At 39.1% G+C, this 14,219-nt stretch overlaps 1 protein-coding gene and 1 long non-coding RNA gene across 4 annotated transcripts in view; both read left to right on the top strand.

Annotated features, from left to right (window-relative positions):
* The window catches only part of sema3fa (sema domain, immunoglobulin domain (Ig), short basic domain, secreted, (semaphorin) 3Fa), a 51,753-nt gene extending 46,021 nt beyond the window's left edge, over nt 1-5,732 (top strand). For all 3 annotated transcript variants that reach the window (XM_023279782.3, XM_055010916.1, XM_023279781.3), the window contains 8 exons: nt 64-208; nt 305-527; nt 875-963; nt 1,124-1,165; nt 1,981-2,138; nt 2,279-2,346; nt 2,453-2,586; nt 3,346-5,732. In XM_023279782.3, coding sequence (XP_023135550.1) covers nt 64-208; nt 305-527; nt 875-963; nt 1,124-1,165; nt 1,981-2,138; nt 2,279-2,346; nt 2,453-2,586; nt 3,346-3,774 — 1,288 coding nt within the window. In that variant the 3' untranslated portion in view covers nt 3,775-5,732. The remainder of the gene's footprint in view (nt 1-63; nt 209-304; nt 528-874; nt 964-1,123; nt 1,166-1,980; nt 2,139-2,278; nt 2,347-2,452; nt 2,587-3,345) is intronic.
* Nucleotides 5,733-10,438: 4,706 nt separating this feature from the next.
* On the top strand, nt 10,439-13,591 carry LOC129349023 (uncharacterized). Its single transcript, XR_008601816.1, has 3 exons — nt 10,439-10,570; nt 11,715-11,865; nt 12,820-13,591. It is a non-coding gene; the product is annotated as an uncharacterized LOC129349023 (long non-coding RNA).
* The last annotated feature ends 628 nt before the right edge of the window (nt 13,592-14,219 follow it).

Raw genomic sequence — 14,219 nt, forward strand, 5'->3', positions numbered from 1 at the left:
TAATCTGAATCCTCGAGCTGTTGCCTCTGTGTGTTCACCCTTGTTCCTCCTGCCCTCCTCCAGATCTGTGTTCAAAGGCTCGGCTGTGTGCGTTTACTCCATGGCTGACATCCGGATGGTCTTCAATGGGCCATTTGCCCACAAGGAAGGGCCCAACTATCAGTGGGTGGCTTACACTGGGAAGATCCCCTACCCTCGACCTGGAACTGTGAGTTAAAAAAATAAAAGAAAATGATGATTACTGACAGTATGTTTGTACCACAGAGCAGCAGGTTTGACAATCAAATTTCCATTTTGTCAATAGTGTCCTGGAGGCACTTTCACCCCCAACATGAAGTCCACAAAGGATTACCCAGATGAGGTGATCAACTTCATGAGAAACCACCCCACCATGTACAACGCGGTATACCCAGTGCACAAGCGCCCCCTGGTGGTCAGAACCAATGTTGACTACGAGTTCACCACAATTGCTGTGGACCAAGTGACGGCTGCTGATGGGAGCTATGAGGTGCTGTTCCTGGGAACAGGTGAGTGCTTTAAGGCCAACACGTGCCTTTTATGAAGACTGGCCAGTAATTTAATACTAAAATATTGTGTAGTTTGAAGGTCAAAGGGTCAAATTTAAGTCTGCTAGCCTTAGCTCTGTCTGGGAGGTTCACACGCATGTTGAAACAATTTGCCTCAAATGGGTCCAACTATGGTATTCCTCAAAGCATGTCTCTGTTGAATATATATTTATTACATAAATATAAAGATGATGTAGAGTAAGGGTGAATCAAGTGCAACCCATGAAAAAAGCAAAGGCCAATCAATTTCACAGCTCAAAGCAACAACAGTTGCAAGTTAATATTGGTTTCCACTTTGGCGTCCTCAGATCGGGGGACAGTCCAGAAAGTGATCGTCCTGCCAAGAGATGATTTACAAACAGAGGAGTTGGTGTTGGAGGAAGTGGAGGTGTTCAAGGTTAGTCTAGTGGCCTTAGACTCTTCTCGTCTTCTGTTTCTCTCCTATTCTACATTTATATATGCTGTGACCGTTGTATGAGATTTAAAAAAAAAAAAACAAAAACACTTTTTATGTCCCTCACTGCTCATTTAAAGTTGTTTGTATTGTATCCCTGCAGGTTCCCACCCCAATCACCACCATGAAGATTTCATCAAAACGGGTAAGTTGCTCTGAAGTGGATTAGACCACAGAATTCTGTCTGCTTCAGACCTCTACAAAGTCCAATTTAGATGACATTTCCAAGATAAGTAACACTTTACCATAGTTTCCTACAGTAAAGTAGTTCCTACAGTACAAAGAACTAAATTTGTAACTCATAAGAAAAGACAGTTGCATTCGGTATTTAACTTGAGCATAAACTTGAGCTTTTTCAATCCAGTGCCCATTAGGACAGCGAAAAATGGAAAAATTGGGAAATGGAAATCAACAAGTGCTCAGAGATTTAGCACATGCATCTCAGTTCATAAAACTCCACTCAGAACTTTGTCTCAATTTTGTGTGTATCCTTTACCAAAATTGATAGATTCTTTATTGATCCTTTGCAGGAAATTATTTGGTTACTGCAGCTACAATCACAGTCAAGAACCCACTTCTGACACTGAACAGTAAACATTTCTGACATCAGACTAATCACATAAGCACTGAAGTTCTCAGAGGGAAGCTCAGAGCAAGCAAATAAAAATAGTTTAATATGTTATGTGCAAAATATAAATTATAGAAAATATGTCATGTGTTAAATGACCTGCATATATCCAGTGTACAAAAAATAACTTGTATATACAAAATGTCCACATAGCATAGAATACAATATATATTTCTATATACAAACATATGTAGCAGTCTCAGAAATATTTGTAACATGTAGAGAAATAAGCTGTTGTACTTGTGCATTATACAACTGTGAACTTACTGGAAATGTTTGTATGTGATATAGCTGTTTTAATGTCTAGTCTTTATTTCTGTTTCTTTTAATAGCAACAACTGTATGTCGGATCAGTCCTGGGTGTGACCCACCTAGCTCTCCATCGCTGTGATGTGTATGGGGAAGTCTGTGCTGACTGCTGTCTGGCCAGGGATCCATACTGCGCCTGGGATGGCAAATCCTGCTCCAGATACTCGGCCTCACAGAAAAGGTGAGGATAGAGATACCATAGACAGGCATACGTGGGTGCTGTCTGAGTTCTCATGTGGATTTCTTACTTTAGCACGTGGTATTTTTAAAATATGTTGAAGTTAAACTTTTTATTTTCGCTTGTTGATCCGACCCCTCTAGGCGGAGCCGTCGGCAGGATGTGAAGTATGGAAATCCAATCCGACAATGCAGAGGTTATAACTCTAACAGTGAGTGTCACTTTGTAGTGTGGCCACAGAATGTACACAGAATTTGTTTAGTCCGTATTTGTTTAAAGATCAAAATACTAAATATGCTTCATATATTTTTTTATAGCCAATAAGAATACTCTGGAGACAGTTCAGTATGGCGTGGAGGGAAGCACCACATTCTTGGAGTGTCAGGCCAGATCTCCTCATGTGTCTCTAAAGTGGCACCTGCAGAAGGAAAACAGCGACAGGAGGAAAGAGGTGAGCACAGCTTTTACTGTGAAGCAGTTCCGCTCAGTTTCCATAGAAAACACTTTTACTAAACAGGTCTAATATTTGAGCCTAAGAGCTTCAGTAGAAGACAACTGGCCTTCTCTTTATGAAAAGGTGTATCAACTCTCATCCAAGAGGTTTCTTCAGTTCTCACTGACTGATGTGAGGCCAGACATATATCATCACCTCCAACTCACATGGCTGAAGGCCCGCTCACAACCCAAGACTGACATGCCTCGAGGTGTGAATGGTTGTGAAACTGCCAGGTCAAAGACGACTCAAGATGTTAATCTGGTCGAAACTTTCTAGGAAGAGATCTCAAGACTGCATTATAAGTATCTGATAATTGATGTCATAGACCCCCTTCTCGGTTCCAGTTTAACATAGATGGCATTCTTTCCTCCTCTCTCAGACCAGCTGTCATCTCTGTCCAGAATGTGATTATTGCTGTCATAAAAGGAGAGTGCATTGTCATTTAGATGCAGGTTGATTGCTGAGCCCTGTTTTGAGGAGCTGACTCCCATGTGTTGGGTGTTTAGTCAGTTGGTTAGAACTGAAAAGAGCTCTTGGAAGAGAAGCATCTTCAATAACCAAAAACAAAAGTCCAGTTGCCTTCTTCTAAGATACTTAGCATGACTACCGTGACCTGAATACCTAAGAATTTACTGACATGTATGTTATTTAGACTTTAAGTCTAGTTGAAGCTTTTAAAATCATCCTCTTTACCATTCTCCTGTTATATTCCAGATTCGCTCAGAGGGCCGCATTCTGAAAACAGATGAAGGTCTTCTGATCCGCTCACTGCAGTCCTCTGACAGCGGCATCTACCAGTGCACGTCCACAGAGAAGAACTTCAAGCACACTCTTGTGAAACTACAACTCGTGGTCCTTTCCAGTCGCACAGTCAACAATGTGTTGGTGGAGACAGGCAGCCCTGCCCTCCCTCCGCTTCAGTCCAGCGCCTGGACTCCGAGTGCCGGCCAGTATAAGGACCTGCTAACCATCCTCAGCCAGCCAGAGATGGGGCTGATCAACCAGTACTGCCAGGATTACTGGCAGCTTGGAGACGGCAGCCTCGGGGACAACAAAGCCAAAAGCCTGAAGGAGCTGAAAGAACAGAAGAAGCCTCGTAATCGCCGGCATCACGATGAGCAAACAGCTCCGGCTGAGACATGAGGAGCTGAGCACAAACCCCATCATAGTGAAACACCTCCCGTCTACCTTTTCACACAACCTCCTAAACACTGCAACCCCCCATTTAGGGAAATGACTCCAGTCAGATGATAGAAAAATGTAATTATCATAAAGGACAATACAGACACTGCAACAGAAAGCAACAGCATCAAACAGTTTCTATGGAACTGTTGGAAAAAACACACAATATTTATTGTAGGTTGTAAAAAGTAATTTCTTTGTACCTATCTAGAAAACCCTGTTTTTTTGTGAATAGATAAATCTGTGCAAATATTGTTGTTATTATAATATTATTGTTAGTGTTATTGTTTATTACAATGTGTTATTATGTTGAGAATATCTTTATGTTTGGTGTTTTTGAGAAACAGCAACAATAACCCAGGACACTGGGAGCATCCACACATGGACACGGACTGATGAACATGTATTCACATACTGTTGATGGTGACCATGATGGATCATTTGACTGCTGGCAGTATAGAGCGTCTAAGCTGAAAGTGGAGTCAGGATGTCCCTGACCTCCTTGAACTTCCCGAAACTTCTTCACCAGAACTATCTACTGTATATCGGACAGTATTTTTTTAAACTCCAAGCACAAGCTGTTGATAGAAAGACAACAAAAATGGCATTTCATGGGACATTCAAGGACAATAGAAATGCCCACAGACTGCAGCTGTGACAACATGTCACGGTCAGACAGTCAGGTGTGAATGAAAGGCAGGTAAGACGTCTTCCCTCTGATGACGTGGTCCAGCCTGGCCTGCTCGCCCATATTCTTCCAAAATCCGTTGCTGCCAAGTGTTTGTTTTGTTTATATGTGAATACCACATCTCAATGTTGTATCTTTAACAAACGTGATCTTTGTGATAAGCTGTTTTTTGGGGAAAAGGGTCTTTTAATGACACAAAAGCTGAAAACATAACATTGCCTTCTCTTTTCTCTCTTTGGAGATAAGATATTCCAGCAGGCAGCTATATGTGAGTTTGTGACAGTTTGTGATTAAAAAAAAAAGATATTAGATAAAGCACCTTCTGTTGCCAAATTGGTGATTTGGATAAATAGTAAATACTTCACATGTACCTGTGGCATATTATGCAGTGTATTCATATAAAGCAAAGCATGCAGTTTGTATGCTTTAATGTTTTCTTTTAGCTCTCAATGAATCCAAAATTTGCATTCCTGCATTTTCATGTTAAATATTGGTTTCACTGAGGACATATGAGATCAGTATAGTCAAGTGTGCTGATTTTTATTCTCTGGTGCTGTACTTACTGTATCAACTGGTCAACAACAGATCTTTATCAGCCATCCTGTTACTCTAACATACGTGCCACAGATTTGATATAAAACTATGGAAATGAGCAACATCTACACAGTAAAACAATGTCACAAGCGCAACCACGAACAAGCTGATCACCACAAAAACCTGGAGACAAAACTTTACCAAAATCTTCAGAAGGTGGCTTTTCATTGTGCATGGCATGTACAGTGTATGTATACGGTATTTGTCTAAAATGCTATGTTGCTGTGGATGTCAGTGAATGTCTTTCTTGTTGTGGGGATTTGGAAATACTACCGGTGCAAGACACGTGCTCACACCTTTTTACAATGGGAATTGCTGAAAGGCCAGAATGGTAAAATTGTGATTTTTCCTCTTGCTCTCTTTCTGTTTTCTCTCTTTCTCACACACACTCTCTCTCTCTCTCCTTTTCCCTCTTTCTGCCTCTTGTTCTAAAAAAAAACACAATCCAGTTTGCATATATTTGAAACGTGCATCTGTTTTCTTTTCTCTGTTTGGCAGACTTTGCTCTGGGTCATTGAGGTACAGTAATGTATGATATGCACAGTTGGTGTTATTGTAATGACTTGTAAAAATTACTATCTTTTCTTCCTCATCAATGTTGCTAACTAATAAATTAAAGCTCTATATTTTATAATAACACATGTTTCTTCTGTTTGCAGTTGGTGGGCACATAGCATGCACTGATTTCAGTGATCCTTGAGTTACTGAACTGTATTGGTGAAAGAAGCATTAAAAACCTTTACTTATGCACAATTCCACACAGTAGCAATACTCCAAGTATTAAATCTACTCCATTTAACAAAGGGCTGTGGTGAGTGATACAGTAACACATTTCTTATCATATACACTTCCCTTCAAAAGTATTGGAACAGTGAGGCCAATTTCTTTATTTTTGCTGTAGGCTGAAAACATTTCAGTTTGACATCAAAAGATTAATATAAGACAAGAGATCAACCTTTTCCCTGACATCACCAAGCTTTTGAATTCTCCTTTAGTGATGCCTTTCCAGGCTTTCACTGTCGCCTCGTTCAGGTGTTTGTTTTGGAGGACTATTCCCTTCAGTCTCCTCTTACAGTTCTATAGCCTTTAAGTCTGGAGATTGACTTGGCCAGTCTAAAACCTTCCACTTCTTGCCCCTGATAAACTCCTTTGTTGTTTTGGCAGTGTGTTTCGGGTCATTATCTTGCTACACGATGAAGGATCTCCTAATCAGTTTGGCTGCATCTTTCTTTACATTGGCAGACAAAATGGTTCTGCAGAGTTCATTTTGCTGCTGCCATCATGTTCCATCATCAGTGCAGATTGATGAGCCCGTCCCAGAAGAGGCCACGCAAGCCCAACAGTAGGGAGGTTAAGTGACTTTTGACTTCAAGTCATGATGCAAAGGTCCCTTTTGGCATGGAAGTACCTTAGGGCCATCGAAATAAATTTATCCTAAGACAAATGTGAGATCACATTTTGGCGGCAATTTTTAAAATAGCCGCCAACCATACTTGAGAGGCCCATATCTTTGCTTCTGTTATAGCTATAATGACAAACTTGGGGTCAAGGAATCCAATAAAATAGGTTCCAAGACTAAAAAAAGAATAACATTTTATTTACCATGACAATTGAAGGTAAAATATGCAATTTATTTAAAAAAAGCATGCCACACAGAGATCTTTGAGAGGGAGGGACTCCCTCCTCTCCATCCTCACACTGATGCATAGCAGACAAACACAACAACCTGCTGGGAGAGTCACACATTAGTCCTCCTCCTTCCTCTCAGTCACATGACAAACACACTCAGCCCTGATTGGAGGAAACCTGTCCAGCTTTGGGACAGCTGCTTCACCTCAACACTCCATCTAAAAACTGGAAAGCTCTTCCACATCTGACATGTTTCTCTTAGTCCAAGTCCATTATATCCAGTCAGAGGCTGCAGTGGCAGCTGCTCCAATCATCCAGAGTCAATCATGTTACCTTGATGCTGCTGAATCCACATCAGCTCCAGAGATGTTCTACCTTCATCTGTGGAGGAAACAGCCAGAGCAGAGCTGAAACATGACAACTTCTCCCCACAGGAACAGTAAAGTCTGATCTGACCTTTAATGTTCACACGTTGCTGTGATTCTTCCTCATGTTCATATCAACCACATCTACATCCTTTATAAAAGCAGCTTTCTGTTCACATCAGCCTCTAAAACACAACGACTGTGGAGAGTGTGAAGAAGTAATGCCAGAAATGAGAAATGTGACTGTGGATTCAGAAATTTGTCAGTATGAACTTCTGATAGAAATGTTTCATTTACAGGTAGAAACGGTGAGTCAGACAGATCCTTCGGGCTCAGCAGGAATCAGAGAGACAGTCAGTCTGTTGAAGGGAAAACCTGCTGATGTTCACACAGTCTGTTACCATGGTAACTGGACTTTCCTTCATCTCAGAGCAACAAACTCAGAGTTTTCACTATAAACCTGCTTTCTGGATCAGAGTCCTGCTGTAGATCCTGTGTTTGCAGAAAGTCATAAAAGTGTGGTTCTATTCTTTCAGCTTTGATTTGAAAATTTTTACATCTCTGCTGCCTGTCTGTCCTCAGTTCTACTGCTGATACCAAATGAGAAATCAAACAAGGAATCTGCAGAATCCAAGATTAAACATTAGATGGAGTTGCTTTTGTCGTTTTTTTTTTTTTTTGTTGCCTTGAAACCAGAAAAAAGTTTGTTTTAAATTAAATAAAGTAGAAAAGAACAAAGAACACATGCAGTTAAGTTTATGTAGTCGTGTCACACTCAGAAACAAGGAAACAAGAAATGATGTTGTATTTACCAGTTTCTGCCACTTTGGACTGAATCCACTAACAAACTATCAGACGTCTTATCAGCTGAATTGGTTGGATTTAATTCAGACACAAACACCAACATTATTCTTTCTGCTGCTGGTTGTCAGGTTTGTTTCCTCCTTCAGCTTCACACATGAATAAAAGTACAGACATCTGGAACAAGAGTTCAACATGTAGGGAGGAGTTTTACTGCTTTTACATCACATCTCCCCTGTTCTAGCTTCCCTCCACTGGCTCCCTGTCCATTTTAGAATTGATTTTAAGATTTTACTGATTTCCTGAAGCTTGCCAGGGCCTTACCCCTTGCTATATTTTAGACAAGCTAACCCCGTACATCCCCCCGCGCAGCCTTTGATCCTCGGGTTGGTCCCTCCTGGTTGTTCCGAAGCCGAGGCTTAAATCCAAGGGTGACCGGGCCTTCTCCATCAGGGCCCACAACCTGCACATCATCATCATCATCATCTTGGCAACTTGCACAAGAAAAAGCAACATTCTGGGTCTTGTTTTAGCCTCTAACTCTGGTGCTTTTCAGGTTTTTACATCAGAAATGCAGGTCATTTGCATCACTATTTACATCATTCCTCAGTGACGATGCCGAAGTCGGTCAGAGTAAAGATAAAACCAAACAGAAAGTTTTCAGTCTTTTCAATCTTTCTGTCACTATGCAAATAGTGACATTGCAGACTTTGACTCTCTGACACACAGAGTGATTTAAACATCAGATTCTGCTCATTTGTCCTGAGTTTGGTGTCTCAGAGACTGAAATGTTTCCCCAGAAAGTTGAATTTTGGAATAAATGCATCATGTTTATTCTCTATTCTAAAACAGAGCTAATGTCTGACATCTCTTACTTGGTTTTCACACAGCAAGGAGAATTAATTAGTGCGTTTACAGCAGGATAATGAGCTGCAAATATCTGCTTCCTGATCATATTATCCGTCACAGCACTAGCAGGAAGCATCGCCCGAGGCTCCAGTTTTTGTCAGTGAAATGGACACTTGGCTTCTTATATTTCACCTTTTAAACACTCTGCTAACAAAACCCAACAATGAGGTCAGCTCGTTTTGTGCTGCACCATTTCTGCTGTGCCTGAGGAGATAAGGCTCGTCCAATCAGTAGATTCTTTTAAATCACTTCTTATAATCCACTTTTATAGACTCCCTTCCAGTAAAGTTCTTTTTTTTAAAAATCTATTTTATCACGATGTTCTATCTGTCAAAGCACTTTGTGAATGTTCTTCTGAAAGGTGCTATACAAATAAAGTTATTATCATTATTATTATTTGTCTCCTTTTCTTCTGCATTTTGACTTTACTGCAGCTGGCATGAATATATGTGATGTTCTCTGCAGCCCTGCCTCAGTCCAATGCTCAGCTCACTGTTTGCTCTGGAATATTCACGTCTTTAACAAACTCACCTCGTAGCTGCTGTTATGCTGACATCTGCTGGACAAACACAACAACTACACTGTATATAAAGAGAAGCAGTTGGCTTCAGAAACAGGATTTTAAATGAGTTACTGAGCCAACCTGCTGCACATTCATTACAAAGACGTGTTTGTTACTGGATTTATTTCACTGTCGAAACTGGTAGAAAAGAGTCAAAGCTTCAAGGCTTGAGTGACAGTGACATCTGGTGGACAACTGCAGCCATAGTAACCTCTCAAGAGCACGACTGAAGCGCTGACACTTTCAATCCCATGTCAATAAAAGTTCAGAAAACACTGTGTGGTCATTCATGTGTTTTGTTCATATATACTAAACAATGATTCTATCATCATTACGGTCCGTGTATTTATCTGGCAATTGGATTTTCCGTTCTGAAACGGGTATTGAAAAACAAAAAGGGAGTAGTTATTTGATTTTCGTTTTATAAAAATTAAAATTGAAATACAAGACGTTTTTCCTTTTCATGATCAAAAAGGGATACACGATTTTTTTAAATGCTTTGATTTTCATTTTATATTTAGAATAACAAAAAAGTAAAATCAGTAAGAGACAGAAACGAAAAATTCGAAACGAATCATTTTCTGAGACCGGTCATTAGCAAGGGTGGAGCCAAACAGAGTACGGTGCATAGACTATATATATATATATATATATATATATATATATATATATATATATATATATATATATATATATATATATATATATATATATATATATATATATATATATATATATATATATATATATATATATATATATATATATATATATATATATATCTCATTTTGAAAACTAACGAATATATATATATATATATATATATATATATATATATATATATATATATATATATATATATATATATATATATATATATATATATATATTCGTTAGTTTTCAAAATGAGAGATCAGGTTGCCGATCTTAAAATAAATCAATACTGAATTTTTTTTAGAGCGTTAAAGTTTTGCGGAGCCAGGGGGCGGGACTACTTGATTGACAGTCCGGTCTGGAATGACTGACAGGTCCTATGGAGGAGGCAACCTGGACTCTGCTCTCTTTGTTGGGATTAATTCTGATATAATAACTGTTGGTTTATTTATCGGTGGAGCAGCAGACAGTTTTCCTGCCCGTTGGCTTGTTTTAACCAGTTTTCTACCTTTGGCTGATTCTACCAGCAGACACTGAAAGGACTCTAATAGTTCGGTAAGTAAGTGTTTATTTTCGTATCGGTGCCGCTTTTAATGCACTTTATATGCAACTTTAGTGTCAGATGTAATGTGTGCCATGCAGTCCAGATGTTGGTGGAGTTTGTTTCAGTGTGTGTTGACCAGAGAAGAAAGTTAGCATCCGGTAAATATTAGTTTTAATGTTAGCGATGCTAACCGAGCTAACTGCTGAGTCGTAGCCTGATTATAGCTAAGTAGCATTAAGCTAGCGATGTTTGTGTTGAGTTTCATGTAAACAGCTGAAGTGTGTTGTGTTACTGTAATGTGGTTCATTAAGTTCATAAAACTGTGGCTGGTTGACGTTAATGTACCGTTCAGGAAACTTAAATGTGATTAAAACAGTAACGTTAATGTTCTAGTTGTCAGTAATCAGCTTTAATTTGACACTAAAACAGACTCTGATAGTTTTAAATGACATTAGTTTCATTAATTTGTTGAAAATTGTCTCATTTGTTGTTGTGATGTTGCTGCTGATTCATTAAAAGCAGATGATCCATGTTGAAGATACATTTAGTTCTAGTATCAGAAGTATAAGAAGGAAAATGGAAGTTTAGTTCTGCTACATCAAAGATTTCAGGAATAAAAAAACTAAATGAGTCTTTATGCCTCAAACTTTATTTTACAATAAAGAAATAATGAAATAATCACAGATAATAAAAACATAAATAGCAGAGACAACCTGAGAGAATAATTTTCTGAAAAGTTTGTGAAGGAAAAGTAGCTTTTTATCCTGAAAGATCAGAATCAGCTCCAACATCTGCATCTGACTGCATCAAGTCAACCAGAAAGAAAAGAAAATAGAAAATGACTTCTTTCTGATCACATCTGTTCCACTGCTCACAGTCTGCTGCTGCTCACATTCTTCACATTTATAGTCCACTTTTAAAAGTTCAGCAGACAGGTGCTCTACTTTGGAGTGTGACGATGTCGTCGGTGATGTGGAGAGTAAAGTTTCCGTTTCACCCACAGCGTGCTTTAGGGCAGCCGGGTCGGACTTGATGTTTGAAATACTGACAAACAGCTCAGATTTAACTGTCTGTAGTTCCGTTTTGATGGATGTTAAATTTTCACTCAAAGCCGCCAGGAGCTGGGTCATTAAAATAACTGCCGTCTCGTTACAGAGTGAAAGTAGCAGTTCCTCCTGAACTGGTCAGAGATTGCAGCATCTGAGGGCCTCTTCAAAAGAAGACGTAGTTGATGAAGGCGTTCTGGAGCAGGACCAGAAAGACCACGACCAAGCAGCCTTGAGATCTTAGGCAGCATCTCCCTCAGGTGGGTGTCAACAGTGTTCACGGTCAGGTCTGTGGAAATCCTGTCAAAAAACAAAACAGAAAAAAAATCTAGATTATAAATCAACATGGAACCAAAGCACTCTGTGTATAACGCCATAGTATAGGATGTAGTTCAGAAAATGTCAAAGTATAGTATACTCTTCAAGAATAACATAGTATGGCCTGTAGTTCATAGTATAGCATGTCGGCAAAAAAAAAAAACATAGATTATTATGTGGTTCAAAAAGCGCAAAATGATAGGATGTTGCCTAAAATTGTCATGTATGATATGTGGTTCAAAAAATGTCATAGTGCAGTATATTGTCAAAATAGTATGTTATTCAAGAAAACATCAGAGTATATGTCATCTAAAAAATGCCATAGAATAATATTTCATTGCACAAGTAAAAGTATAGTAATTTTTAAAACTGTTCAAATTCTTAGAATATGTTGCTAAAAAACAACAAAAAAAACTAAAACAAAAAAACTTCATAGTTATATGTCAATTAAAAAAGCCTGTAGTATAGAGTGTCGCCCAACAAACGTCATAGTTTAGCATGTCACTCTAAAAACATCATAGAAAAGCCTTTAGTCCACAAAAAGTTGTTATGTCCTGGCTGTCTGAAGTAGGTGAGGAGCAACACCAAAACAGTCCAAACGCTGGTTTCCAGAGGGTTAGACGAGTATTTATTTGAAAGAGTAAGTTTACAACAACACAACATGTGAGGGAGTTAAAAGCAAATGGGTGTTAGTAAAATAAAAATAAATAAACAGAACTAAAAGTGAACTTCATGTTGACATTGATGGGCATTCCAAGCAGGAACAAAGTAAAAGATAATCAATACAAAAAAAAACTCTTCCTGTTCACCTCTTAAAACCCAAAAACACACCGCAGTAGCACCCTAAACTAAAACTACCAATGGGTTCCCTGTTTTCCTTTCTGAACAATTCAAAGGTCCCCCTCTATCTCCCCACACATCCACCAACCACTGGAACACATCTCCAAAGTTCTGCCGGGCCAGCTCAGCTTCCCCTCAGAAGAAGTGCCGCCACCTGCCAGATGAAGGAGCCTTTTGAGAGGCAGCTGGCATCGTGATTGGACTGTACTTTGGTCTGTTCCAATCCAGCTTCAGCTCCAGAGACGGCAGGCGGGACAAGTCAACGGAGGCCGGGTGGACGAAGGCATGCAGCTGAGTACAATCCAGAAAAAAACAAAGGAGGAGTGCAGCGACCCAGGGCCAGAACAAGCAGAGTATGTCTCTTAGAAAACATCATAGTATAGCCTTTGGTATGAAAAAACGCCATCATATACATCGTATATTGTACAAATAACAAGTCAAAGGAAAGAGACATCCACTGTAGAATTGTAGTAATTGTGGGCTGACTGATTTACTGATTATCAGTATTTTATTTTTTACTGATTTACGGTAATAAATAAATTTAAAAATGGCGCTACTTTGGTTCTGAACCTTTATCTACCTGTGGTCGCTCTGTCTTCTGGAGTGATTTGATTGGTTATACGTCACAAATAAAACTCTTTAAACTTAACATCTGTAAACAAAACAAAAATGTATCAACAAAGTTTTCTGTTAGACTTTGTGTTCTTCAAAGTTTAACTCCAAGATTTTAAATACTTTCATTTACTGCAAATGAATATCGACTCCAAATGTCTCACTAATAATCATTATCAGCCTTAAAAACCCGCAAAACACCCCTCTATACTCGACCACAGTTAGTACAGTCCGGTTCCCCCTTCTATAAATCTGCTTGGAATCTTCCACTTCCTGTTTGTCAAAGTGGCCTTCTTCCTGGACAGGTTTTGTTGGAGCACATGCAACAAACATTTTGGGTAACTGCACTTTAATATGGATGAATGACACTGAATTAGAGTCTGTTTTAATGAGACTGAGTTAAGATGTGTAGCTCTGTCATTAAATAGGAAATTATTTCTCAGAATTCACAGAGAAAAGTCTGAAGTGTTTGCTAGGTTAGCGTCCCACATGTTCTTTGGCTCAGCTAAAGCTAACTCTCTCCAACTTCTGGATCTCTTGAGTTGCTTGTTAAATTATCTTGCTAGAGGTGCTGAAGCTCAGAAAGTCTGAGATGTTTGTTCAGAATAAGCTCATTTTCAAGTCTTATCTGAACTGTCCTCTTTTGTTTGAACTTTCCCTAAACTTAGGAGTTAATGACAGAGCAGCACATCCAGACTTACTCTCATTTATGTAGAGATTAAACTTCAGTGTCATTCATTGATGTGCATTAAAGTGCAGTTTTTCAAATGTTTGTTGCACATGCTCCCGACCAAACCAGTCCAGGTGGAAGACGATGTGAAGAGAAAGCTCCAGAGGATGAATA

Source organism: Amphiprion ocellaris, chromosome 5 (genome assembly GCF_022539595.1).
Source record: "Amphiprion ocellaris isolate individual 3 ecotype Okinawa chromosome 5, ASM2253959v1, whole genome shotgun sequence".
Lineage (NCBI taxonomy): Eukaryota > Metazoa > Chordata > Actinopteri > Pomacentridae > Amphiprion > Amphiprion ocellaris.